We start from the raw sequence: 26413 nt of genomic DNA, 5'->3' as shown, positions 1-26413 counted from the left end.
ATGGCCTGTAGTTGCAAATGTAATTGTTACTCAGACCTCAAAGCACTTTCTCACTTATTTGCCCATAATCCCTTGGAGGAAGAGAAGAGGTTCAGGATCATGAAACAGACCAGGATTGTAAAACCCAGTGCTTGCCTGCCTGGTCCCCATGACTGCTGCCCAAGTGAGCTTTCTGGCTCCCTTTCCACTAGCCTCTTTGTAGAATCCTCCCCAAATAAGCTTCCATTTGGGGACATTCAGGTGAAGGGTCAGAGAGAGCAGCTCTTGCAGAGCAACCCCATCCCCCAACCACACACATTTTCAGTTGATGTAAACCTCAGACAGTCTGTTGGGCTGAGAGCCACTGCAGCCCCATAAAGGTTTCTCCACTTGTAGCCGCCTCCTCCTTTGGCATCATCTCAACCAAAGGAAGGAAACACTGGGCAGCACCACACCCATGACTTTAGGCCTGACTTGCACTGAAGATTTAGAGCATGGTGTCATTTTATTTTTCAAGAGCAAAGGGAGGCAGCCCATTCTTCCTGCTCCCCCCCTTTCCCCCCACCAAGGGACCTCTCTGCAATCATTTGCTGTTTTGCTTGTTCACTCTCAATGAATTTGGCTTCCATCTTTGCAAAGTGTTCCACAGGTGAAATACAAATTACTGGAATAAGGAGTAGTTTATCCCCTCTACCCCACAGAATTTGAAAGATAAGAGTAAGATGACAGGATTAAGCAGCCTATGAGTGTGGGAAAATCTGCCTTCTCCCTCTGGCTGATTTTACAAATACAAGAAAGGAGGGAACTATTGATTTATCTAGTCGAGATTTTTACTTAATCTCACAGTTTGACCTCCTATTTGTAAAACTATTTAAGTAAACTCAAATCCTACCCAGTTTTCCTGGACAGTCCGCATTTCAACATACACCAACCTATCATTTGTCAGTCCACTAGCCCCAGAAGTCTCTTCTTCTTTAGGGAGCCTTCCTAGACCTCAGCCTACTCCAGTATGGCTGATAAGACATATATCACCGTCTCTTTATATGACTGGCTTCATCTATCTATTTGTTTTCTCTAGGCAAGAATTCTATGGGTCCCAAAATACGGCCACACTAGTAGTGCTTAAGCTCAAAGCCAAACTGGACTTGATCCAGTCTCTGATTATGCACCAGGCTTCCCAGCCTCTGCTTTTGTTGCTTTTCTATGCCTGGAATGTCATCCCTCTCAATACTTACTGAATGCCCACCTTTTAAAGCCCAATTGAAAGCTTTCCATGATTATCCTCTCAGAACTTTCCCCCTTCTTTCTTACAGAGTAAACTTTGTTCATCATCCCTGGAAAGCATGTAATACTGTGTATTACAGTTATCTGGGAGTACTATGCCCTCCCAGACTAAATTCCATGAGGATAGAAACTACAGTATCTTATCTAAACCCTAATTCCCTCAGCACTTGGCAGTGTTTGGCACATAGTTGGACCATAAGGCATTTCTTAAGTGCTTACTATGTGCCAGGTTTACTGTGCTAAGTGCTAGGAAATAAACACAAGAAAGTAAGACAGTCCCTTATTCTCAAGGGGCTTACATTCTAGTGAGGGAAGGCAACAGGGAAGTGAGCTGCAAAGAGCAACTGAAAGGGACCTCAGAGCCTAGTTAGTCTAAGTCTCATTTTACATATAGGGAAAGTGAGGCTCAGGGAAGTTACCTGACTTGCTCAAGGTCCCACAGGGGGTAAAGCATCAGAGATGGGAAATGAACCTAAGACTTCTGCCTCCATTGAATTACACTGCCTTCTATTAACTCATAATATCCTTCTCTTTTTGACAAAAATTATGAATGAGCAAACCTCTAAAGTGTAATGAGCAGATTCTCTCAGAGTTGAAATTATCCAGTCCTTCATGCCTTAAATGAATGGTGCCTCCCTCCATTATTTGTAGTGTGGGGTAAGAGACTGGTGAGTTCATTACATGCCATGTTCTCCAGTGTTATAGAAATGAAAAGATAATTTTCAACAGAGGTGGACTTCTGTAGGTCTGCACCTGCCAGGCCTGGTAATTTGTACACAGTTCCTGAATTTGAATGTAATCTTTGATGAGAAGGATGATAAAAGATCCTCTATCCCTAGGATCCCCCAACCCTCCAGAAGAATCAACCAGGCCTATGGTCGCTGGGAATATTTATTTATTTGGACTATTAACACCAAGATCTGCAAAAAACAAAAACAAAAAACCACCTTTAAACACAGGACAAGGAAATTCCAACATTAACATTCCTCTTCAGTTTCTCTGTGTAAGCTCTGCGGTACAGAAAATATACAAACTTCAAACAGCTGCAAAAATAGTGTCTTTGGGAGAAAATAGAGTTTCTACATCAATACAAGAAAAATAGGCATTTTTCAAACCCAACCTGAACCTGGAAGAGGCAAGAGGGTAGGCAGCAGCGTACATTCAGTCATCGTGCCTCGCCTCAAAGGGGAGGCACCAGCTCTCCCTCCCCCCCGCCCCCCACCTGCCTTCAGGGGTAGGCAGGCTGGACCACAGCTCCCGACAATCTTCAGTCAGGATGAAGGCGAGATGAAAATGTCACCAGGAACACTCTGCATTCCCCTCTCTGCCCACAGCTGGGCTGGTCCCGGCTTTGGGATTACTTGGATCAACTCCTCCAAGGAGAAGGGTGTGGATGAGGGAATGCACATAAGGGATGGGGTGCAATGAGGGGAGGCAGTGAGTTTTCTCTCCTGGGCTTTTCTTCTCTGAAGGAGAAAGGGAAGGGATCCTTTCAAGGCCCCTTCTTCCCCCTCCCCGAGCCAGGACCAGCTTCCTTGACAGCTGAGAGGGATAAGTATCTCCTATGGGGTTGTCTGTACTCACTTGCTTGGGATGGAGGGACCAAGGCTTCCATGGCCATTTCTCTTCCAAGGGGAATCAAGAATGAGAACACTGACTTGAAGAGTGGTGAGCTGCCCAGCCCAAGGGAAAAGGCAAGTTTCCTCCCCCTCCCAGGAGCTGGTACCTGACAGAAACAGGAACCAGGGCATTTTGATGTGATAAAAGGAAGATGCTCAAAGGCCAAGAGAGGATGGGATCCTTGGTCTCCATCCAGGGGAGGGGGAAGCCAGCCATAAAGGCACTGGTCTGCATGGTAAGGTGGGAGGAGTTGGAGGAAAGACCCTCAAACTACCAGGGAACTCTGGAAAAGCACAGACTCCTCAGAGGGTGGAGTGCGCTGCCAGGGTTCGAAGGGTAGCGGGGGAGCTTTGGGAGCATCGGGGTCCTTTCGGGGAGAGGTCAAGAAAGGACTTGGAGCTGTTGATGGACAGGGGGACCCTGGGGTGGTGGGGCAATTTCGGAAGAGGAAGCCCATACTGGGGAAGAGGGGCTTCACCAAACTGACAGGACAGAAGGCAGAGCCAGTCGGGTTGAAGTGGACTTTGTTCTTGTCAGGGCAGGAAGGCAGGAAGGTCAGGTCAGGACTAAGGGACCTAGAGGGCAGAGGGAGAAAGAGAATGAGAGAGAAAGGCATGAACAAACTGAGTCAAGCAGCAACAAATATAGAGTCTGGGGAGAAGGGAAGCTCATTCTCCTCTCTGAGCTGATTGGTGCTTTGGTAAAGATACAGAGACTTTAGGCCCATCTGTTTTTCATCTTCCCAGAGGCATCACTAAAAAACAGGAAATAGACTCTGGGTAGGATCAAGAGGGACTAAAGTTGGACAGGAAGGAGAACTTCCTGAGGCAGTGAAAAATGGAGGCCTGGGACCATAAGTGATCTCCCCAGGTTCAGGCAGCCTGAAATCAGCATTATGGACAAATGACCACATGGAGGTCTGTGTATTCTAGAGATCATCTGAAAAGGGTGAGGAACACCCCAAAGAGAACAAAGGAGAGGCATCTTGGGACAATGGAAAAGCTCTCTGGAACCATCCCACTGGCTACCTACAACCTCCGTGCTCTGGGCAAGCCTATACCTGGCAGTGTCATCTTGGACAAGTTACCTAACTTTTGAACTGAGCTTCCCTACTCCCCCATAAAGGGAGAATCAGGTCTATTCTCTTGGCTTCCTAAGGGTGATGGAATGATGAAATGAACTCAGATGAGAAAATGTTAATTCAAGGGATGACTGTGATAATCATGGGCCTTGTACTTAAATCCTTTGAGATCCTGAATGTGAAGCAATAGAGAGGGCTGGAAAGACTTTTTGAGAAAGTAGAATCCAGGAAGGAAGAGTGAAGTTCTAATACCCTCCATAACTGGTTATTACTCCAATTCCAGAATTATTCTTACTAATATGAATACAAATTCACATCTCCACAGCCCTTTGTGGTTTCCAAAATATTCTCTGAGGTAAGGGAGAACTGAGCTCCCAGACTCTGTGGGCTTGAGGGAGGGGAACAGGGAGTGTATGGCAGAGGGGACTCCACTGTGAGTTTGCCATCATTCCTGCATCCACTGATGTGACAGCTCAGGTCCTCTCAAAAGAAAGGAGTTGGGAAAATTCCACTGGTGGGCTAGGGATGGGGAGGGGAAAAAAGGAGCAGTTGTATATACTGTAGTTGGGGGACAGGAAAGTTAGACTCATTACTCATTGAACTCAATGCCAAGGTGCCAGTTATTGCCCGCTCAAGTGTTTCTCTGGAATATATGGCCAGGATTTTCAAGAGGAAAAGAAACAAAGAATCAGAAACTATAACTAACCAGGAGAAAAAGAAACAATGTGGAACTTCCTTAAGGAAAGAGTGACAAAATAACCAAAGGAAAGTGTAGAATCTTTGCACTGAAAGATCTTGACCCATAGTTGAAATGGAGGCTTGCCTAGAAGCACAGCATCAAACCAGAAAAGCTTGAGGTATCTTCTAATTCTGTGAGTCAATGAAAAGACCAAGAGAATCAACAGCCCAGTGTCCTGGTGGGAGACTCTTGGTCTCTGTAGAGAGCAACAGCTATATACAATTCTAGCTATATACAATTCTATACTCTAATATCATTTTACTGAACTGTTCTCAGGGAACATACACTGAAAGAAAGTCAACTGCGAATTTCTGTGCTGTACTGAAACAAAATTTATCAATAAGATTAAAAAAAATTAACCCAAAAAGGACCCAAGAGAAAAACAGTTTTCAGATCTGCAGGGGCTAAAAACTCCCAAAACATCAATGGCAGCCAATGCTGGAGGAATAATCAATCACTCAATCCCATCAACTCTAGGAGATGCCTGACAAATAGGGGACAGCTAGGTCCTAGGGAGAGTGGCTTTTGCTTCCAACCCTGGTTTAGACTGTTTCCATTACCCCATTATGACGTTCCTCCAACTATTACCACATAGGAATATTAGAAACTTTTCTTAGAAGAAAGTAAAACCTTTTTAGCAAAGAGAGAGAGTACAGAATCCTAAATTCCTATGCTGGAGAGCTCTCTTCCCTTATATACTACAGTGGCCACCCTGAGCACCTCTACTTCTTGTCTCTCACAAAAAAAACAAACCAAACCAAAACAAAACAAAAAAACAAACGGTAAGTCCTAGCATTCATTACCTGCCCCATCTCTCCCTGCCAGGGTTAATTCCCCATTGACTGCTGAACAATGGACAATGGAGAATCATCATGGTTTAGTGGAAAAGGTTTTTGTACAGAAAAGCAGATTTGGAGCCATCCCCACTCTGCTGCCACTCACTATCTTTGTGACCTTGGCCAAGTCAAGTTAGCCTTTCTAGGCCTCAGTTTTCTTATCTGTAAAATGACGGAGTTAGACTAGAAAACTCTTCCAGCTTTAGATCTAGGATTCTGGGAATCAAGAGTGGATCCTGCAGCTCTTGCTCAAGGGAACAATACAGAAGCCTGGCAAGGCAGGACAAGCCCATCCTTCAATTCTCCTGGCTAAGAGAGGGGTGCTACAGCACAGATCATCCAGAAATTCCTAACTCAACTTTGGAACCTGCTGTGTTTATTTGTGACTAAGTTGGCTGCTTTGAGAAGTCATGAGACTTCAAATAGCATAGGTAGGTGGAGAAGCATCCAGGAGGGGCTGGAAAGCTGTCTAACTCTTGCCTTGACTCCTCCCTGCCAGGAATGAAAGGCTCCACTTTTTTGGCTGAGCAGAGCAAGCCTCTGTGCCCCATACGACATCTTCACTGGACTAGGAAAGCTAGGAGAAACGAGAATCTTTCCCTTTCACTATCTACTGACTTAACAGCCATGTATAGAGTAAGAAGTATTCAGAGAAGAATGACAAAGATTTCTGTAATCCAAGCAGTAAGAAGAACCAAAAAACTGGCCACAGAAAACAAATGGCAACTTGGATGAACTGAGGGCTCAACATGAAAGCAGGTGCCAAGATAAGGCTGAGTGGGATTCCCCTTCCACCCTCATCCCCACTCCTATCCCCAGTGTCCCCCCCTCCTTCCCCTTCTCTTTGAACAACTCACGGAGCTTCTTCAAAGGCCCGGACTTTCTCACAGCCCTCCGGGGGCTCCCGCTTAAACACATAGCTGTGGTTGGGCCGAGGGGATGAGGCAAAGGCTAGCACTGGAGATGGGCTGTCATCCTCGAGCAGGACTGCACGGGGTGGAGAGGGTGCTGAAAGAAGAGGAGGAACCGGGCCAGCCAGTGAGGCTTTGAGGAAAATGGCAAAAATTCTCTTCTAATTCTAAGAGAGACGTAAGGGGATAAGAGAGGGAAAGACGGCAAATCTGTACCCACAATGATGCCAATTTTGCCCAGCCCAAGGGGACCGAACACTGGCAAACCTCTGCCTTCTTGTTACTGCTCAAGCTTGTAACACTCTGCCTTGACTGCCAGTCTGACATCTTTTTTTTCCTTTTAATAGCTCCTGAAATCCAACCCCTCTTCTAGAAAGTATTCCTGAACTTCTCAGAAGCAACTTAAAAAGTCCATAATCCAACTTTAAACATAAAATTCTATCTACTCTCCCTAGTCTATGAACATGGATTAAGCACCTACTGTGCGCCCAACCATGCCTGGGGATGCAAAGAAAAGGCAAAAGGCAGTCCTTGCCCTTAAGGAGCTCAAAGTCTAGTGGGGCAGATAACATGGAAACAACTATGTACAAACAAGCTCTATACAGCATAAATGGGAGACAAGTCAACAGAGGGAAGGAACTAGTATTAAGAGGGATTGGGAAGACTTCTTCTAGTAGTTGGGATTTTAGCAGGGACTTGAAGGAAGCTAGGGAAGCCAGGAGGTAGAGATAGAGAGGGAGAGCATTCCAGGCCTGGGGAACAAGCCTGTGAAAACGCCTGGGGTCAGGAGGAACATGAAAGGAGGACAGCACGCATGGGGAATGTTACAAAGGGCTTTGGACTCCAAGCGGAGGATTTTACATTGATAGGGAGGCACTGAAATTTATTGAGTAGGAAATTGATATAGTCAGACCCAAGCTTTAGGAAAATCACTTGGCAGTTGAGTGGAGGAGGGATTAGCGTGGGGAGAGACTTTTAGCAGGTAGGTCAACCAGTGGGTCATCACAACAGTCCAGGTGTAAGGAGATGAGGGCCTGTACCAGGGTGGTGCCATTATCAGAGCAGAAAAGGAGAGGTATTCAAGAGAGGTTCAACGGCAAAATCGACAGGCTTTGGCCACAAATTGGATAAGGGAGGAAAGAGAGAGTAAGGAATACAGAATGACTCCTATGTTTCGAGCCTGGGTGACTGGATGGATGGTGGTGCCCTAGATAGTAACAGAGAAGTTTGGAAGGGGGCAGGATTTGGAGAAAAGATTCTCCATCTATTCAGAATGCAAATACACTATTTGTCTTCTGTTTGTTCACTGCCTATCTTCTCTATGTTTGTCCACATATGTTGGACTGTATATTCCTAAAAAGCTGATAGACACTGATTCTCTTTACAAAATAATCCGAATAAGTAGATGAGTCATAAATACCTTATGATTAGTTGATAAGGCAGAAAGGCAAGGCTTTAAGCTAACTGGCAGGCAATGAAAGGGACATCTGTCCCTCTAGCCTACAGGCCAGCTTTGCTGTTCTTACCCTGTCTACTTACCCTTTTCCTTGGGGGTAGGTGTCAGTTCCTCAGTTGCACCTCGGGGTTCAAAACGGCTGGCTTGGCCAGCGAGTTGGGGAGATGCCAGAGGCAAGGAAGGGGAGAGAGAAAGGTTGCCTGGCTCCAGGGGAAGAAGAGAGGAATCGCTGTTGCTACCCTGAGCAGGGGCAGGGGCACGGTGACCATCAGGGACATCCAGGATCTGGGAGAGGAGGAAGTTATAAGAAAAAATTCTCATTTTATCAACCCAACTCAGTCACCAACTTTTAGAAACACTCTTGGGTAATTTTAACATCCTGATATCCCTTCCTCACAGCTACTATCTCAAATATGATTTGGATCATGTCATTTCTGTTCAAACCCCTTTTCACTCCGCTGTCGTCTTTCCCTGACATCTTGACCTTATTTTGTACCATTACCCACCATATACTCTCACCTCCAAGAAAACAAATAGTTCCTCCAACCCCAAACCGGTCAAATCCCTTCCTGGCTAGGATAACCTTTTCTTAAGGCATGATTCATCTTTTTTCTCATCTCCAAAAATTTCAACTTGCCACCAGAAGGCCTTCCCTGATTACAGCCACCTTGATTCTGACTTGGTCAAAATTCATTTGCGATTGTTTTTGCATGTTCCTTTGTAAGCATTCTCCCTCCCCTATTACTGTGCTAATGCACTATATCCCAGCGATGAAATAGAGGACCAAAACTCTGCCTCATACCTGCCCCCACACCCTGACCTGATTTCTTGTTATTATTCCCCAAAATAATTGAGTTTTAGTTGGGCACCCAGGAGAGAATCAATCCAAGTTTTGGACTGACAGCTCTTGAATCTTAAGGATCAGTTCACTGCTCTTTGAATTCAGGTACTCTGGCTCTTCCCCCACACACTTGGGCTCAAGCTTATGGGGGCCGGGGGAATGCTGAAAAGAACAGAAACACTACTCACTCTCAGCAGCTCCTCTTCACCCTGTTCCTTCACAAACACCTCCTCTAGTTCTTGATTGAGTCCCTCCAGGCTTCGATGCAGGCAGGGGCTAAGTCGCAGGACCGGGGAACCTGAGGGAAAACTGGGAGGAGAGGCCTGGGAGGAAGGACAAATAAGTCCAATGAGTTAAATAAAGGGGACTTTAGGTAGGCTTTCTTCAGCATCTGGAGCTTCTGATTCTTCTGTCTGTCTGGGCACCAAAGGTTCTGCGAAGAGCCAGTAGTAGAGCTGCCGACAACTGGCTGGCAGAAACAAGAACTTTGAAGGTGATGTGGAGGATGCTGCTGAAGGCCCTGTGTCCATCTGAAGTAGCTGTCCCCAATGTCAAAGGCCCAGAGAGGCCACAGTCTTGCAAAGAGGGCAGCATCATTACCACCATTTTACAGGCAGAGACCAAAGTCAAAAAAAAAAAAAAGCAAAGAACCTTTCCAAAATCAGCCACCAATCAGGGGCAAGACTAAAATCTTCATCTTGGTCAGTTACTTGGCATAGCACTCCACAAAGTCAGGCAGTACAGTGAAAGAAACATCTGGACCAAACTGACAGCCAGGCCTAAATAAGGTTATGCCCAGAGAGAAAAAGAAATGGGTCAGGAAGGGCCCCTGATAGTCTAGCACTGGCACATACCCTCAGTGCTCCCCGAACACCATGGTCTCCTGGGACTGGGGAGCCCCTCTCCTTCTCCTTCCCATTCCGGCTAAGTTTTGTCCTCTGCAGCTGTTGCTTCAGCTTGGTGATCTGGCAGCCCAAAGTAGACCAGAGGAGAAAAGTAGGTCAGACGTAGCAAGAAGAACCAGAGTATCCCTCCCACCCATGTGGTGACTCCTGGAAGAGGCCCGGGAGGACTGGAATTGACTCCCATCTCTGCCCCGAGAGGCCTTTATGGCTGGGATCCTAGCTTTGTATTCAGAGCTTTTCTAAAGTATTAGTCAGATGGACTAAAGGATGGATTGAAGGGCCTTCAATCTCAACTAAGTCAGCTCTCATGAAGAGAAGTATCATTAACAACGATAATGAAACAGTACACTGTCTATTCTCCTGCGTGATCTATTAGCCAAAATATAAAAAGTAACTCCATAGTTGCTTTATCTGGCATCCAGATCACCAGTTTTCAAAGAATGAGAATACCACCAAATATACCTAGCACTAATATCACATTGAACGTAAGTGCTCTTTGACTAAGAAGACAGTTTAGGGTTATTAGTGTGAACATCAATTATCAATTACTAAAGAGGCACAAAAGTTCAGACTGAGATTTCCCTCCAACAGACTTCAGGATAACAGAGTCATACACTCTTAAGGATAACAAATAATTCCTTTGCAGTCACATGGCACTCTTTACTCCTCACAGTAGGATCACATCCAATTCATTTTAGTCTTTAATGTAATCCAGCCCTGGGGTTAAATAGGGTAAAATGATTCTCTGTGTCCAACAGCTGGAGAACCTAAGGCCCAGAGAGGCGTCTAGTACAGTGGATAGAGGGCTGGGGTTCAAGTTAGGGGAAAATAGGTTCAAATCCTACCTCTGACATTTATTGCCATGGGCAAGTCACTTACACCTCCCTGTCCTCAGTTCCCTCATCTGTAAAGTGAGGAGGCTGGACTCAATAGTCTCTGAGATTCCTCCCAGTTATAAATCTAGGATCCTAGGAGGCAAGGACTTAATAGCAAAGTCTGGGCCGGAACTCAGGTTTTCCAAATTCCCAGTCCAAGGCTTTTTCACTAAATCATGCTAAGAAAGGGACAAGTTCTCTTTTTCAAGAAAGAATTCAGGGGCTGTTTCTGGATTCCATTAGCCCTAGATAGTTATGGATTGCAATTATCTGTCACAAATTTGTTATAACTGAACTTTCCTTTTGCTCGCCCCCATTCTGCCCAGCACATACCCAGTTCCATACCCCAAAGTCCCCAAATTGTACTTACTCAGCAAATGAGTATTCATTTTAATAGTAGCCCAAGCCAAATAGAATTCGAGGGTAAATATGGTGCCCCAAAGCCACAGAATGCACTTCCAAGTTCTTCCAAAATGATTATAGATCATTTGTTATCTTGAGATCTTTATACCATGACTTCCCTCCCTTCATATAGGTGACTAAAGAGATTTTACTGTGATTGGCTCTTTCGGGTGATGACAAATCCCTCACCTACCTTGAAAATTAAACATTGTTAATAAATAAAACCATGCATTTCCATGTTTCTTGGACTTTTAAAGTATTTTCGTCTCTATTATACTAACTATATCCTCCACCTCAGTAAAAAGGAGCTTGCAAGTGCTTTGTTGGAGAGGATGGAGCTGGCCTTAGAACCCTAGAATCCTAGCCTAAGGCTCTCTATTTAAATTCACTGCTTTTAGCTCCCAGGGGAGAGGGTGGGCCAGGGAAAACAGAGCTAGTAAGTGCTTTAAGCTATTTTTTTTTAAGACTAGATACACAGTTAAGTAATAAACACCATGGGGGTTTGTCAGTTCCCAGGGCCCTAAGTCTTGCCTTTCTCCAGTGCTTAGTTCTGTGAAGTGCCTTCTGGCTCCAGCTGCAAAGTCATAAAGGGGAGACCAACTGGGACTCAGACTTTGTGCTTGGCTCCTGGAAAGCATTAGCTGCTTTGGGCCTAGCCTATGCTTGGCAGGAGGGTCTGAACTCCTGGGTCCCATCCTGCCAGTGGGACAGGAGTTAGCTTGCAGAAGTCAGTAAGTGGCCTGGGGGAACACTCTGGAGACACATGCTGAAGGAATGGCACCATGGGGCAAAAGTGGTGGGAAAGAAGGGCCAGATCCCCCGGCCAGAGAGGAAAGGCGACCATTACCTCTTTTCGGTGGTCTGTGCTACCCCAGGAGGCAGAGCGCTTGTGGGTGCAGGAGCCGGTATGCTCACCTTCCAGCTCATGCCAGGACAGGGGTGTCTGGAGGGAGAGAAATGTAGTGAGGTGGACCAGCTCCTATGGCAGGCTATGGGGAAGCAAGAAGAGGCAGAAAGCTCTTCAGCCTTGGGCATCAGGCAGGCCCTTGAAGGGGCTTCAGGATCCACTTCAGTTCCTCCAGCCTTATCCTTGCAACCTTCCCAACCTCCTTCCCAAGCCACCTCTGAGAAACCTTTTCTGATCTGTTTTGGTCACCTCAGCTCATTGGGACTCTAAATCACCAGAGACTTCAGTTTGCACTTAATACATCTGAACTTGCTAAGTATGTATTTTTATATGTTCCAGTTCCCCAACTTGTCCAGGAGCTCCTGATGGTAGAGACAATTAGACTGTGGGTGGTTCCCTAACAGAAGGGGAACACGTATGGTCTTGGTTCAGTTACTCCAGGTGCTTACTACCCCCCAAAATACTGGAAATGCCTTTCAGCTACTTTGTCAGGCTCCACTAATGAGTTCTGGGTGCCACATATCCAGAGAAAAGCGACCAAGATGGTAGGAGGGCCTGAAGACATCCCATATATGGATCTGGTAAAGGAACTGGGTGGGAATATATAGGATAAACAAAAGGGAGAGAGGAAGAAGTGGGAAGACATGATAGCCAAGATCCGTAGGGCCTGCCCTCTGAAGGTATCAAAGTTGTTTTACTTGGCTCCAGAAAGGCAGAATCAGGAGCCACAGGTGGAAGTTGAAAAGAAACAGATTTTAGCTCCCTATAAAGAAAAACTTCCCCAAAGCACTATCAAAATAGAAGGAGTTGCCTCAGGAGGCAACTTCCCTCCTACCTGAGGGCTTGAAGCAGGGGTCAGAGGACAAGTTGCTACCAGTGCTACAGCAGGGGCACAGTGCCTCATGCCCAGCCTTTTCTATCCCAAAAGGTTGGATGACAAGGTTTTGGCTCTATGCATAGTCCCCATGGTCCCTCCACTTCCCATTCTAAAAGAAGGGTTCCAGCATCGCTGTATTTCCTCTCTAGCTTCTACAGACAAATTCTCAAAGACATGAGGGTCTAGGTGGCAATTCCCAGCACCTCTGTTGTCCTCCCCCTAAGAGGCTGCTGCAAATTCAGAGAAAGGGAGAAAAGGAAACAAAAACAAAATACTCCACAACCCAACGGCCACTGAGTCACTCCAGTGAAGACATTCAGAAGCCATCCCCTGTGACCACACTCATGGCAGGTGGCCTTTTGAGGCACAGCAAGAGAATGAAGATGGATGACAGCTTCAGAAAGGAGGATCTTGTCTCCTTTCCCCTTCATTCCCCAGATATTTATCTATCAGGATCTCATTGAAATTTGTTTCAGAGAGGACACCTTTCCTAAAACATATGGGCATCCCCTCACTGGTCAGTATCTAGATGCTCCCCACCCCCACTGACCTGGAATTAATTTAGTGCAACAAATATTTGTTGAAGCACCCACTGTATAAAAGATGCCGGTGCTAGTATACAAAGATTTTAAAATGACAGTACTTATCCTCAAGAAGCTTATCCTCTATGATGTGGGTATTTATGTGTGTAAAAGACAAGGCATGGACAGATGCATTTAGTACAAGGTAATGTGAGGCAAAGGAATATACTAGAAAAAGAATTCTCTGAAAATCTGAGAAGAGTTAACACCTTCAGTGGCTAGGAAAGGGAAAGGTTTAGTGTTTGAGAGAGAAGAAGATAGGCCAGGTATCACAGAAGACATGGCACCTGAGCTGGGTCTTAAATGAAGAGGTGGCAGATATGCCAAGTTTGGATAGCAGCCAAAAGTCTAGTTTGGTGGAATGAATAATGGTGTTAAGGGGAATAATGCTGTCTAAAAGAAAGCTGGAAAGGTTAGTGTGGCCCAGCCAGGTTGTAAAGGGCATCCCCTGTAAAGGGCTATGGAACTTACAGTTTATCCTAATGAACAATATTGATGTTTTTCAAGAAGGACAGTGACAAGGTCATACTTGTACCTTGGGAAAGACATTGGCAACTGTGTGAAAAGTGGGTTAGAGAGGACAGAGAGCTTAAGAAGTCAGTGGGACACCCTGGAGAAGATGTGGAACCCTGAGGTTGAGGTCAGACCTGAATATTTAGGGCTGGAAATAAGGCACACAGGACATATTCATCCTGACACTCCCGACCTCATACCTAATGGCCCTGCTAGCTGGACTTTTTGTAAACTAAAACCTTGGAACTCATCATGCTTCCCAAAGCTTCTTCCTCCCTAAACTAGGAAGTTCCTTTAGAGTGCTACAATGTCTATAAATGACACTTATGAAAGGAAGCGCTCCCTGCAAAGTAAGACTGGACAGCCATTATCTTTCCTGTACCCCTTTTATCCCTGCAGGTATGTGACTGTCCCTTCCTGAGGTTGAGGAAATTGTTCCACCCTGACCATGGAGTAGGTCAGCAGGAACCTTGAGGCTTACCTAATTCCCTTACACCTGGGAAGGTGGTAATGACTTCAACTGGAGGGGCTGATGAACACCAGAGTAAGTCCAGATTCCCTCTCCTCCAGGTAGCTTTTTCCAATAGTAGCTCATTTTGTGTTCAATGTCTACTACAATCTATCCATCTACTTTCTCTGCTGGCATGTTATGTAAGAGAGAATGCAAGCAGCTATGGGTTATTAGTAAGAGCTCTGTAAATATCTTAAAATACAGAATCATCTCTTCCCTTAAGCACTTTTTTGACCCCTATCTACTTTCTACTTAGGAACTGATAATGACACCTCATGCCAATTGTGTAGGTATAATCTCTGCTCTTCAGCCCGGCCTTCATAGCCCTTCTCCTTTCCTATTTCTCCCTGCTAATCCTCAAAGGCCTCTTCTCTAGATGGGCAAACGTGCTCAGCATTCCCCTTCTAGAGATTCCCTCTCTCTTCTTCCCAGTCGAGATTCCCTCCTTTGTTCTCTTCCATCTAGTCTTATTCTTCCTTCCCCCATTTGCCTTCTCTAGGAAACCTGCCCTTGTGCATCTCACTTGGCTCTGATGGCTAATTTATTCCATCTCCCTTTTGTACCAACAGACTAGATTAGGTCATTATTTCCCTGTCTTTGTTTATATGTCACTGTGTAAGTGTTCTTAAGTCAGTTTTATGTGTATTCATTCTTCTCCAACTAAACAGGGAGCTTCAAGGGCAGAGTTGTCTTTTCTGGATGGGAATGATATTTCCCTTCAGGCTATTGCCTACTTTATCTGGGTCTCATGCTAATGTACAACACAGTGATATGCACTAGGGAAGTAATGAACTGACTGTTAAAAGTACAAAAATCCATGGCTAGGGAAGAGATCCAATTCAGATCCCTGACCTCTTGGCCACAACAGAGATCACCAGGCCTCCAGGCCTCTTCTGCTTCAGAGCACTTCTAGGAGATTCTTTCTGAACAGTCCTAAATCTGCTGAGGTTAAGGGGAAAGTATAGCATGGCTAAAAAGATTTTCCTCATCAAGGGGACCAGTGCACCAGAACAGACTTATTTTTAACACCAGGGCGCAGGGGAGAATTTGGCCTGTCTGGTGGTGTCGTCAGTCACTGCCTGCAGATGATGCTTAGATTATGCAAAGCAAGACGTGGGTCAGATGTTGCCTTATTTGCAGGTTAAGAAATCCCAGAGCTGCAGCAGCTCAATAATTGTCTGGGACATGCAGGAGTTTGATTGGGAGAAGGGGGGGGGGGCGAGGAACAGCCTCTCTGGGAATGACCCAGAAGGGACACAAAGAGGTTGGGAGGTGGAATGGCATCAATCAATCAATCAATATTTATTAAGTGTCTACTATGTGCTAGGCACAGTGCTAGGTGCTGGAGAAACAAATACAAAGAATGAAATAAACCCTACTCTCAAGAAACTTACATTCTAACCAGAGACAACAAGGACATATATGCACTATTCTGGACAGGTTCGGAGTTTTAGATGTCACTCGGACATCCAGTTTGCAATGAGAAGATGTATCTAAGACCCACCCAAATCTGTTTCCCTGAAACTGGCACCACAGTCACTGAGCATATTTAGAGCTGGAAGTGACTTAAGGGACAATACAGTCCAACCCACTTATTTGGCAGGGGAAAATAAGACCCCAGAAAAAACTGGAGCATGCCTTGTCCAAGGTCAGGAAGGCAGCAGAAAGGGCCCTGTTCCCCACTTTGTTTATGATTAACTATGGCAGCAGAGTATGCCCTAGGTATAAAGCAGTAGATGGGCCACCTGGGGGCTAACACAGTTTGATGCAGGGCCAGGAGATCCAATGAAAGTGAACAGTCTGAGAAGTCCACACACCAGCAGTTTGCTTCAAAGTATTAAGGTACCCAAGACTCTTAATTCCAGCATGTCACATGCCTAGATGCCTGCATGTATGTATGTGTATATGCGTGTGTGTGTGAGCGTGCACTCTCACACATGCATACATACCTACGCATGCTCTTTATAGCAGAACAAAAATGGAACTGCAAAAGTCAAAAGGCAAGTTAATTATCCCAATAATCCTCTGATTTTTTTTTCATCTGACCTCATTGCCTTTATCACCCCATTATCAAAAGAGCCAAACCCACAGAATAAGTTGTCAATGCTGCCACAGTGTTAAGAAAGGGAGGGCCTTTGTAATCTTTTCTTGGTTTCAAACAATACTACAAAAAAAAAAAAGATCATAGCAACACTGGTTTGGGGGAAAGAGGTGCTATTAGGGTTGAGGCTAGGCAGAAAATGAGGTAATAAGATGAACAAGGGAAGGAGCTTTTCCTCAAGTAAGTTATATTCAACTTTGTACCTCTGGTCTTCCCCTCCCTTTGTGTTTGAGAAATGCCAGTTAGATCTATTTACAAGGGCTAAGCCAGTCCAAAAGCAGCCCAACCTGTGGGGAACACACCCACATCCTCTAGAAACAACTGGAAAGTGGGGAGCAAGGCTGTGTGGGATGGGGAGGGGCGGATACCCTGGTGTCTTGTCTACAAAAGAAGGTGGCCAACAGAGGAACTTTCTGAAATAGTTGTTTCAGCTGTGGTGAGACCGCTTCCTCCCCTCTCTCTCTCTCTCTCTCTCTCTCTCTCTCTCTCTCTCTCTCTCTCTCTCTCTCTCTCTCACAAGAAGGCAAAATGCTTTGCGCAGCAAGAAGGCAGAGGGGGTAACCACAGCTACTGGCCACAGGCTGCTGGCAGCCCTGCACCTTCACCAGCAGAACTACTCCACAATGGCTGGCTGGGCAACTTCTTCCTAGCTAGTGACTGTTAGGAGGAAGGACGGGCAAAGGGTGGAAAAAGACTACATGCTTGCTGCAAAAGAGAAATCCTTGACAGACACTTCAAAGGTGCTCACAGAAACCCCTACAGACCAGGATGGGGACAATGATGGTACATTTCCATCAGTTACTTAGTCAGAGATTCTCCACTTTTATTATTTGTTTAGCCAGGATGTGTGGGGGAAGAAAGGGATTTAACTGCAGAGTCACATCATCTAGGTACATACCTTTTCAGCTATATAAATCATTTAACACTCTTTTTATTAAATCTGTCTGCTCCCCGCTCAATGCTTGCCTGTTGACAATCTAAAAAAACAAATCAAATGCCCTTTTCAGGGTCTGGGGACTTTTTTGGTTTCTGGTGACCTCACTGCATCACATTCATATCTGAACAGCCTTCCAAGGCTCTACCAGCTGGATAGTCCTTTCCCATGTGCCCTCAGCTCCTGCTTCATTCCTACCTAGTCTGTCTGTTCCATCTAAGCAGACTTCTTAGAATCCCTAGTCTTCCTCTTTTTCCTTTGCCCAAGTTGTCCCACAGATCTAGAACAATTCCTCTTCTTCCCCTCTCACCCTAACCTAACTCACTCTTCTGGGTGCACAATTTTAAGGCCATCTCTTCCAAGAAACACTGGCTTAATTCTATCCATTCTCCCAGCTAACACAGTCCCATGAACCCATCCAACCTGGTATCATTATTATTATCATGTAATTATTAACAATCACTTCATTCACATATGGTACTGTACTGTTTACAAAGTGCTTTATTCACAATCACCCTGGAACATAGGTAGTGAAAGTATTATCCTCATTTTATAGATAAGCTAACAGGCTCAGAAAGTTGAAATGAATTGCCTAAGGTCACACAGCTAACAAGAGCACACCTGGCATTTGAACCCAGGTATCCTAATTCTAAAGACCAGACATAGTCTCTGCTCTTAGGCAGTTTAAAGTCTAATAGGAGAGATGGAACCCATTTACATGAAAGGCAGTGTGGTAATGGAAAGAGTGATGAATTCACTCTGTGCCCCAAATGTCTAATAATATAGAGCTTTGCTCCTGTGGGATCAGGCAGGAAATACCTGCTGACTGTTTTATTGTAGCCAAAGTCAGTTGAAAGTTTTTAACCCTGACTTCTGCTCTGACAGCAAGTCTCGGCTACATAACGTTGGCAGCTATGCATACAGCAAGGGCTCAGTAAATGCTTGCTGCCCATGTCAAGGTTGGGTCAGGCAGAACCCTTAGTTGCTTCAGAAAGTATCTACATAATTAGGGGTGTGAAGAGGGCTGGGCAACCCAGCCCACAGACATTGCTTTAGGCCTCCCTGCAAAGACATGTAGCAGCCAGGAAAGCTGAGGCAGATGTGCTCCAAGATACAGGGTACAGCTGCTTCCTCTTGGGTGGCAGAGGTAAGGCCTTATCCCAGTTATAGTGAGTATAACAGATGACAAACTGTATTGGCATGGGTAGAAGTGACATGATAGAGGGTGGGAGAGAGGTATGGGGTGGAGTGGTAACAGCCACTAGATTGGTTTAAGCAGCGTACCCTGGCATCAAGCCCAAATTTTAACAGTCTTTGGCTTTCAGAGCTTCCAAAGATTCATGGGCACTGCCTCCCCTCCTCCATCTTTTTCCAAATGGTTTCTTTTGGGGACCATGTCATTCAACAGTGATATAACGGGATACCCATTTCTTGGGGAGAAACAATATTGACAAACACTGTTGCCACCTCTGATGGGCATTCACATTCCAGTGCCAAACTCAAGCAAGCTGAGGCCTTTTGGTTGAAGGGAAAACTGGGACCCTTTAATACAAACAGATCCTGAAGAGGTCAGAATGCTCCATGGGTACAGCAGATCTTTTGGTTTAGAGACAGAAAGGCAGAGAATGGATGCCCATGGTTTCTGAATTCTCCTTCCCTGCTGCTGCCACACAATATTTACAGGTTGCTATGAGTTCCTAGAGGTCTGGAGCCCATCCACAGGAAAGAAGAGAACCGTGTGGCCCTAGATCCGCCAAGCCTGAGGAGGGAGCATCTCCGACCTCTGCCTCATTGTGGCAGTGAGCCCAGGCCTGTTATATAAAAGATCTGGCCTACAGCTGCAGCTTGACCAAAAACACCAAGAAGCTGGAGCCCTGGCCTTTAGACCCAGCCAAGGAAAATCTAACAGCTTTGAGCTGGAGAAGAAAGCTGCAGCTAAGGAAGGGGATGAGGGCTTCCTCGAAAGTTGGGAACAAAGGCTTAAAGGGTACAGATCGAAGTATAAGGAAACCTGTAGACTAAAACAAGATATTGTCCAGAAATAACAGATTCTCTAACCCCTTAAAATCCCATTCTTTCTGAAAGACCTCCCTTGCTTGGGCAAAAGGAAGTATAGTATCTAGATTCCTGCCTGAGCAATGAGGAAAGTGCCCATGGTAGCAGAAGATACTCTTTTCTAAGGATTGAGGAACAGCAGTGGCTTGAGTCTCTGGACAAGGCCCTGTGACTTGGCAGTGTAGAGATTTGTCTCCAGGTCCCACCATCCTGCCTCACTGTTCTTCTCAAACACCTACTACGGTCAATCACTTTGTTGCCAACTCTCCTCGACAAATAGAGCCTGATTTCTTAACCTCCTCTGCTGCCCACCTTCTGGCTACACTGAATTCTTTGGATATATGCTCACTCATCTTCTCTAAACAAGAACACAAGTTTTTTGAGTTCCAAGCCCAGTCTTATTTCCTTCATCCCAATGTGTGAAAGGCAGTGCTGGACATTCAAATATTTGCTAATGACCATTAGAAAGACATTCTGTAAGAAAAAGTGAAAATTGGCATTATGTGCCCTGGAGAAGAGAGAGGTCTTTGGAGGGGTGTGAAGGAGGGATTTTAAACCTATGAGGAAAGGGGTAGAGAAGGTGGTAACCGACTCCTAGTCTATTTCAATAAGGACAAAAAGGAGTGGCTATAACTTCAGCAGGAAAGATTTAAGAGTGGCTATTGGGAAAAAAATAACCTCAAGAAGCCCTAAACCAAGTTGTATACTTATTTTGTTTTATTGCATTTCCCTTTAATGCACTTTGTGGATGTTGCCTTTTTTTTTTTAAACAAATTGAAGGTTTGTGGCAACTGTGCATTGAACAAATCTATCAGCGCCATTTCCCCAACAGCATATCTCTGTGCCTCCTTTTGGTAACTCTTGAAATATTTCAAACTTTTTCATTATTATTATATGTTATGATGAACTGTGATCAGTGATCTTTGATGTTATTATTTGTTTTGTGCCATTGTGAACTTCACCTATATAAGATAGCAAACTTAATCAACAAATGTTGTGTGTGTTCTGACCAGCCATTCCCCCATCTCTCTTTCTCTCTCTCTCTCTCTCTCTCCTCTCTCTCTCTCTCTCCTCTCTCTCTCTCTCTCTCTCTCTCTCTCTCTGCCTCTCTCTCCCCCTCCCCTTAGGCCTCCCTATTCCCTGAGACACAATATTGAAATTAAGCCACTTAATAACTCTACAATGGCCTCTAAGTGTCTAAATGAATGGAAGAGTCAATCAATCAGATAAACTTCATTGTTGTCTTATTTTAAGAAATTGCCACAACCACCCCAACCTTCATCAACCACCACCCTGATCAGTCAGCAGCCATCAATATGGAGGCAAGACCCTCCACCAGCAAAAAGATTATGACTTGCTGAAGGCTCAGATGATCACAATTAAGATATATACATTGATATTAAAGAGATAACACTATTGTACACTTAATAGACTACAGTCAAGTGTAAATATAACCAAGGGACCCAAAAAATTACTTTGGGAAACCAAGAAATTACTGACTCACTTTATTGCAAAATTCTCTTTATTGTGATGGTCTAGAATCAAACCTGCAGTATCTCTGAGGTATGCATGTAGTATGTATTGATATTTTGGTTGATAGATAACTCTCTGGGAAGGGTTATATAATCAGTTAAATTCAACTAACATTAAGTGCCTAATGTAAGCAGACCACTGTGCTAGGCACAGAGGGGGCAAGGGGACATACAAAGTTTAGAAAGACAAGATACCTGCCTTCATGTAGCTTACATAGGAGCTGGTCATATATAGGGGAGTGGGAGTCTAGTCTAGCTGGGCCACAGAGTATATGGAGAATAAAATAAGGCTAGAAGGGAAAGGTGGTAGAGGGCTAGTCCATCAGACTATATATTAAGGGGTTGGAATTGTGTTCTGTAGAAATTTAAAGGCACTTTTAAGAACTTAGAGGCTACAGGACCATATCCATGAATAAAGAAGATAATTCTTGAGGAAAGATAGGGAGCAGGAGGGAGGAAAATGGAGTCAGGAAGATCTGTTAGAAGACTATTTCAGTAGCCCAGGTGTGATAAGGTCTGAGTAAGGATGGACAGTAGGATTAGATAAGGATATGTTTAAGACAGATAACAGAGCCACAGGAAGGACTTAGTAACTGACTATTATGAGAAAGGAGAGAGAAAAAAGAGGAAAAAACCAAGGTTTCCAACATGAGACTGGGTAAATGGTGTTTTCACAGACAGAAATAGAGGAGTCAATAGGAGGTTTTGTGGGAAGATTTGTTTTGATCATGTTTAATTTGACATGCTGACAGGACTGTCAGTTCCCTTGACATTTTGAGTATGGTTCCGGAGCTCAGGAGAGAGGTCAGTGCTAAAGATATAGACTTGGGAATCATTTATTTAGAAATAATAGTTGGAATTTTTGCAAGTCAATGAGATTGCCAAAGTGGGAAGAAGAAGAGGACGGACGACCTTGGGGAACATTTCCCTTAAGGAGACAGGAAGATGAGAAAACAGCAAGTGATCATAGGACTCGAGAGTTGACACGGACAGGAGGTCATCTAGTTCAAACATGCTCATTTTGCAGAAGAGAAAACAGGGCCAGAAAGGTTAAGTTTTGCCTGAGATCACATGGCTATCAGGTGGAAAATCTGGGATAAGAACCTAGATTGTTTGATTCTAAATCCAGTGTTCTTTTCCTTCCTGGTAAGAGAGGAAGGTAGAGAACTTTGAAAGTGTAGTGTCATACCCCAAATAAAGGCACGAATGATGCTCTTTGGAAGACATTTCTAGGTTTATTAATCAATAAGGATATTATAGGATAAATCAAAGTGCTTGCCTTCTCAAGGATGGAGAGATGAGGGAGAGAATTTGAAATTCAAAAGTTTAAAAAAATGCTTGTTAAAATTCTTTTACATGTAATTGGAAAATGTTTAACAAAATAAATAATAATATGAAAAATAATATTATAGGAGAATAGCAAGTAAAAGAAAACAACATTCCAATAAGTGGGACCTTTGATACTACAGATATCAAATCTACCACCTTCCTACAACTAGAAGTCAATTCTCTATTACATGTGTAAACTTTCAATGCGTCTGATTTCCCCCTTTTTCCCAAGTCACCATACCCCTTTCAGTTGGAGTATATTCAAGGAACGCAATCTATTGCTGTCCTAAACACAGCATTAGGAAGGCAAATTTACTTTTTAAAAAATCATAACTAATTCCAAAGGCAAAGCAAACTCAATCTGGGTATCCATCCAAACAGGAATTATTCATGGCAAAATTTAAAATCCCAAGATGACTTTTATCTTCCACCATTTGGATGGATATTTAGGAAATGCAAATCATACTACTATGAATCTAGGCAGGCAAAACAGTATGTTTGAAAATTATCCCAGTATATCTCTATTATATGAGCCATTGCTGTTTACTATTAGTGTGGATGACTTATGTTATTGATCAAGTGCCCCCTAGTTGGATCACCCATCTCAGTCCCATACCTGCTAGGGAAAAAGAGGGAAAGCTCCATTACCTGGGTGGCCTTGTCATTGGTGTAGCAGGTGAAGATGCCATCAGTGTCTTTCGGCCATTGGCCCAGTAGGTAGGAGCCAAGAATTGTGTCCAAGGAGAATGTGCGTCGGACTCGGGGTGGTCGATGCCTACATACCGACTTTTCTGGGGCCGCTGAACACGGGACACTGGCTAGAAGAGAGCACAACCCACATACTGACATCAGCACAGAGGAATCAAATGCAGTAACCACCCTCAGTCAGCCAGCTTCACTAACGCTATCCTCAGCATGCTTCCCTAACTCTGTAAGATCCTTACCGCTTTTTCTTCTATAATCATCTCGTTATTTTTGCTATTTTGGATTAGCTGTTTTAAAAGTAGAGAGGGAAGAGGAGGAAGTGACAAAGAGACACTTGAGCAAGGATGAGGACCCTTTTGTCATCAGACAGCATAGCATGCCTTTTGTTCTCAGCTCTCATCTCCCTCCCTTCACAACCTTGGAGGTGAGGTCTCTGGCTTCTCCAGTCCTGAGAGGTAAACCCTCCTTGCCAGCCCCTTTCCAAAACCCTTTAATTTGTTGTCTTTCCCCATTAGGATGTAAGGTCTTGGAGGAAAGAGGCTATATTGCTTGCATTTGTATCCCCAGGTCTTAGTACAAAGCCTAGCAGAGAATAAACATTTAATAAAAAGTTCAATCTATCTAGGAGGCCAAGTCATTCTAAGGAGACCACATAATTATACATGCAATGTTACTGATATCATGTCAAATCTGGTTTGTTAAGATGAAAAAAAGGTCTTCAGGTTCTCCCTAGACTTGTCTTTCTCTAAGAAAAGGGACTAGACCTCTCCTATCTTCTAGATGTCTCAGTATCTAGTACAAGGTCTTGAGTACTGAGTAAGTAATCAATCTATGTTACTGACAACTCATACTTCTCTCAGAATCCAATTCCAGGGAAGCAAGACAATCAAGATGAAAAGAATAATGCCTGCTTCAACTATCTGGGAATGAAGAATACAAATTGGATAATATCCATGACTTTGGATGGATTTCTTTCCGTCCTTTCAGGCAGACATATTGGGCAGTGAAATTGAAGCAGAGGGAAGCTGGGAGCCAATCAAATTTATTCATTTCAATAGTACATACAGTATGATATATAGTGAAGGCAGAGGTTGAAACTAGTGGTAAATTTTTAATTTTCTGAATCATCTAAGTTTCAATTATTCAGGTTATCCCAATAGTCATTAATAATTGAATTTTAGCTATAACAGATTCATAAAAGTGTCTCTCTTCTAAAACAGAACAAAATGCTTTCACATTTGCAAACAATTTGATGTCCCATAATCCAAGGCAATATTTAATCCTAGATGGACTTCTAACTGCCATCCAGATTGGTAAAATGGCAGAATAGTAGATCTAACAACCAAAAAGGAAGAAATCTATAAAAATTGAAGCTAAGATAGAAATACCATACAAGGTAGAAGTCTTATGAAATATTCCTCTCCCTGCCCCCTCCCCAACTCCATTAACCCCATGGGCATGGACAGCATTCAGTCAAGGAAAGTCAGGAGTTGGTGGGGAGTGGGGGAGGCTGAGATAACAAACCAGCTAGAGGGGAAAGGAATCAAAGGAGTTTTCAGACAGTGGAAAACACCTAGGGTCAGCCCCTTCTCCAAACAGTCTACTCCGGGCAGGGAGGGAAGTTGAGGATTAGGGGGGAGGGTGTTTCTGAAACAGCAGAAGTGGTAGGAGCCAAAGAGAAAGGAGGAAATCCATAGACAAGGTACTGAGAATTTTTTTTTAAAAAGTAGGGAGACAAAAGCCCACAAGAGAAAGGCTAGCTTCAAAGCAGATAAACCAATAGTAAGACAAAGAAAGATAGTAAAAATTAATTTAAAAAATGTTAAGGCCATAAAACATTGAACAAGTATGAAGGAAAATGAACTAAAAATCCCTAGTGAAAAAAGAATTTTGCAGACTCCCCAGAGCAAGAAAAGCAAAGGGGCTCAAGTCATAACCAAAATAATATGTGCTGCAAAGCTGAATTTAATCGCTAATGAAAAAAGATGAACCTCCAAGGAAAAGAGGCATTCCAGGCCTCCTTTGAGGCCTTCAAATTTATTACCCAATCTAGATGTTTTGTAGCCTAGCTAACAGTCTCCTCCACAACTTCTATATTCATACTAGGGGGACTTCAGCATAAACACTGATGTTCCTTCAAACACCCTAACTTTCCATTTCCTCAGTCTACTCATTTCCCAAGACCTATTTTTCTTCCACTACTTTTTTGCTACTCACACAAATGGTCATATCCTTGATCTTGCTACCACACACATGTACACACAAACGTGTTCCACTTCGATGTCCACGAATTCCAAAATTCCTTTAACCAATGATAAATCTTTTATCATTCCATCTCTCCCTATGCCTTTCAACTCCTAACCCTACATTTCATCCTCACCATGACCTCCAAATCCTTCATTCCTCATTACTTTCCCAAGTCATTACCCCTGCTTTGGCTATACTCTCATCACTTCCCAATCTGGACCTCTTGGTGGTAAACCTGTTTACTCTACATTATCCTCTGCTCTTTGAATCCTTTGCCTCTTTGTCCTATTGCCAATCACATACCTTGCCAAACCCCAAATCTGTGTTATCCTACCATTTGCTTTCTTTGCTCCTACTCTTATGTCCCAGAATAGAGCTGGAAGAAGTTGCAAAACCACAAATAGGTACACTAAAAATATATGTTATCTAATATCACCTGAGCCCTCAATGCACTAAGGTAATCCTCCAATACCTCCTTAATTGACTATCTAGCCCACTCATAAACAGTTGTTACAAACCTTATTCTCTTTCCTCAAGCCTCCTATGACAATTCCTCCCAGCTGACGACCTTCACCAAAAAAATTGAGGCAATTAGCCAAAAACCCTTATTTCTCCCCTTCTCATCATATGGCATGTTGCAATCATTACCCAGTATCTCCTCCTTTACTCCATTCTCTAATGAAGAGGTGGTCCTTCTTTGCAAAGGTCAACTTCTGTATACAGGCTCTTGATGCTATCTTCTCCAGTAGACTGCAGCCATAATCATTCCCACTCTTGTCTATCTTCAATTGCTCCCTATCTAATGCATCTTTCTCTACTGACTACAAACACGACTGTTTTCCCCATCCTTAAAAAAAATCCTCATTTATGCTATAATCTCTGCTAGTTATTGTCCTATAATCTCTCCTCTCATTTAAACTTCTTTAAAAAAATAAAAAAACCTACTACACTGAGCACCTCTAGTTCCCTTCCTCATACTGTCTTCTAAATCTTCTGTAATCTGCCTTCTAACTTCATCATTCACCTTCAAATGCCCTCCCCAAAGTTACCAATCATATCTTAATCGCCAAATTTAATGGCCTTTTCTCAGTCCTCATCTTTGACTTTTCTGCAGCCCCCGACACTACCAATATACACCTGTATATTCTCTCCTCCCTGGGTTTTCACAACACTGCTCCCTCCAAGGTTCTCT

At 44.0% G+C, this 26413-nt stretch overlaps 1 protein-coding gene across 4 annotated transcripts in view; it reads right to left on the bottom strand.

Moving 5' to 3' along the window:
• Positions 1-2140: 2140 nt before the first annotated feature.
• Positions 2141-26413, bottom strand: part of FAM117A (family with sequence similarity 117 member A) — a 52017-nt gene continuing 27744 nt past the window's right edge. For 2 of the 4 annotated variants that reach the window (XM_020997408.1, XM_078155987.1), the window contains exons 2-8: positions 22918-23087; positions 11777-11872; positions 9602-9712; positions 8936-9070; positions 7990-8191; positions 6397-6547; positions 2141-3458 (exon numbers count right to left, since the gene is read on the bottom strand). In XM_020997408.1, coding sequence (XP_020853067.1) covers positions 3149-3458; positions 6397-6547; positions 7990-8191; positions 8936-9070; positions 9602-9712; positions 11777-11872; positions 22918-23087 — 1175 coding nt within the window. In that variant the 3' untranslated portion in view covers positions 2141-3148. The remainder of the gene's footprint in view (positions 3459-6396; positions 6548-7989; positions 8192-8935; positions 9071-9601; positions 9713-11776; positions 11873-22917; positions 23088-26413) is intronic. The other 2 variants (XM_020997409.1, XM_020997410.1) reach the window with 2 other exon arrangements.

This window comes from Phascolarctos cinereus, unplaced genomic scaffold, assembly GCF_003287225.1.
Source record: "Phascolarctos cinereus isolate Bilbo 61053 unplaced genomic scaffold, phaCin_HiC Scaffold_5;HRSCAF=322, whole genome shotgun sequence".
Taxonomy (NCBI): Eukaryota; Metazoa; Chordata; class Mammalia; order Diprotodontia; family Phascolarctidae; genus Phascolarctos; species Phascolarctos cinereus.
This window is presented reverse-complemented; position numbering and strand designations above follow the sequence as displayed.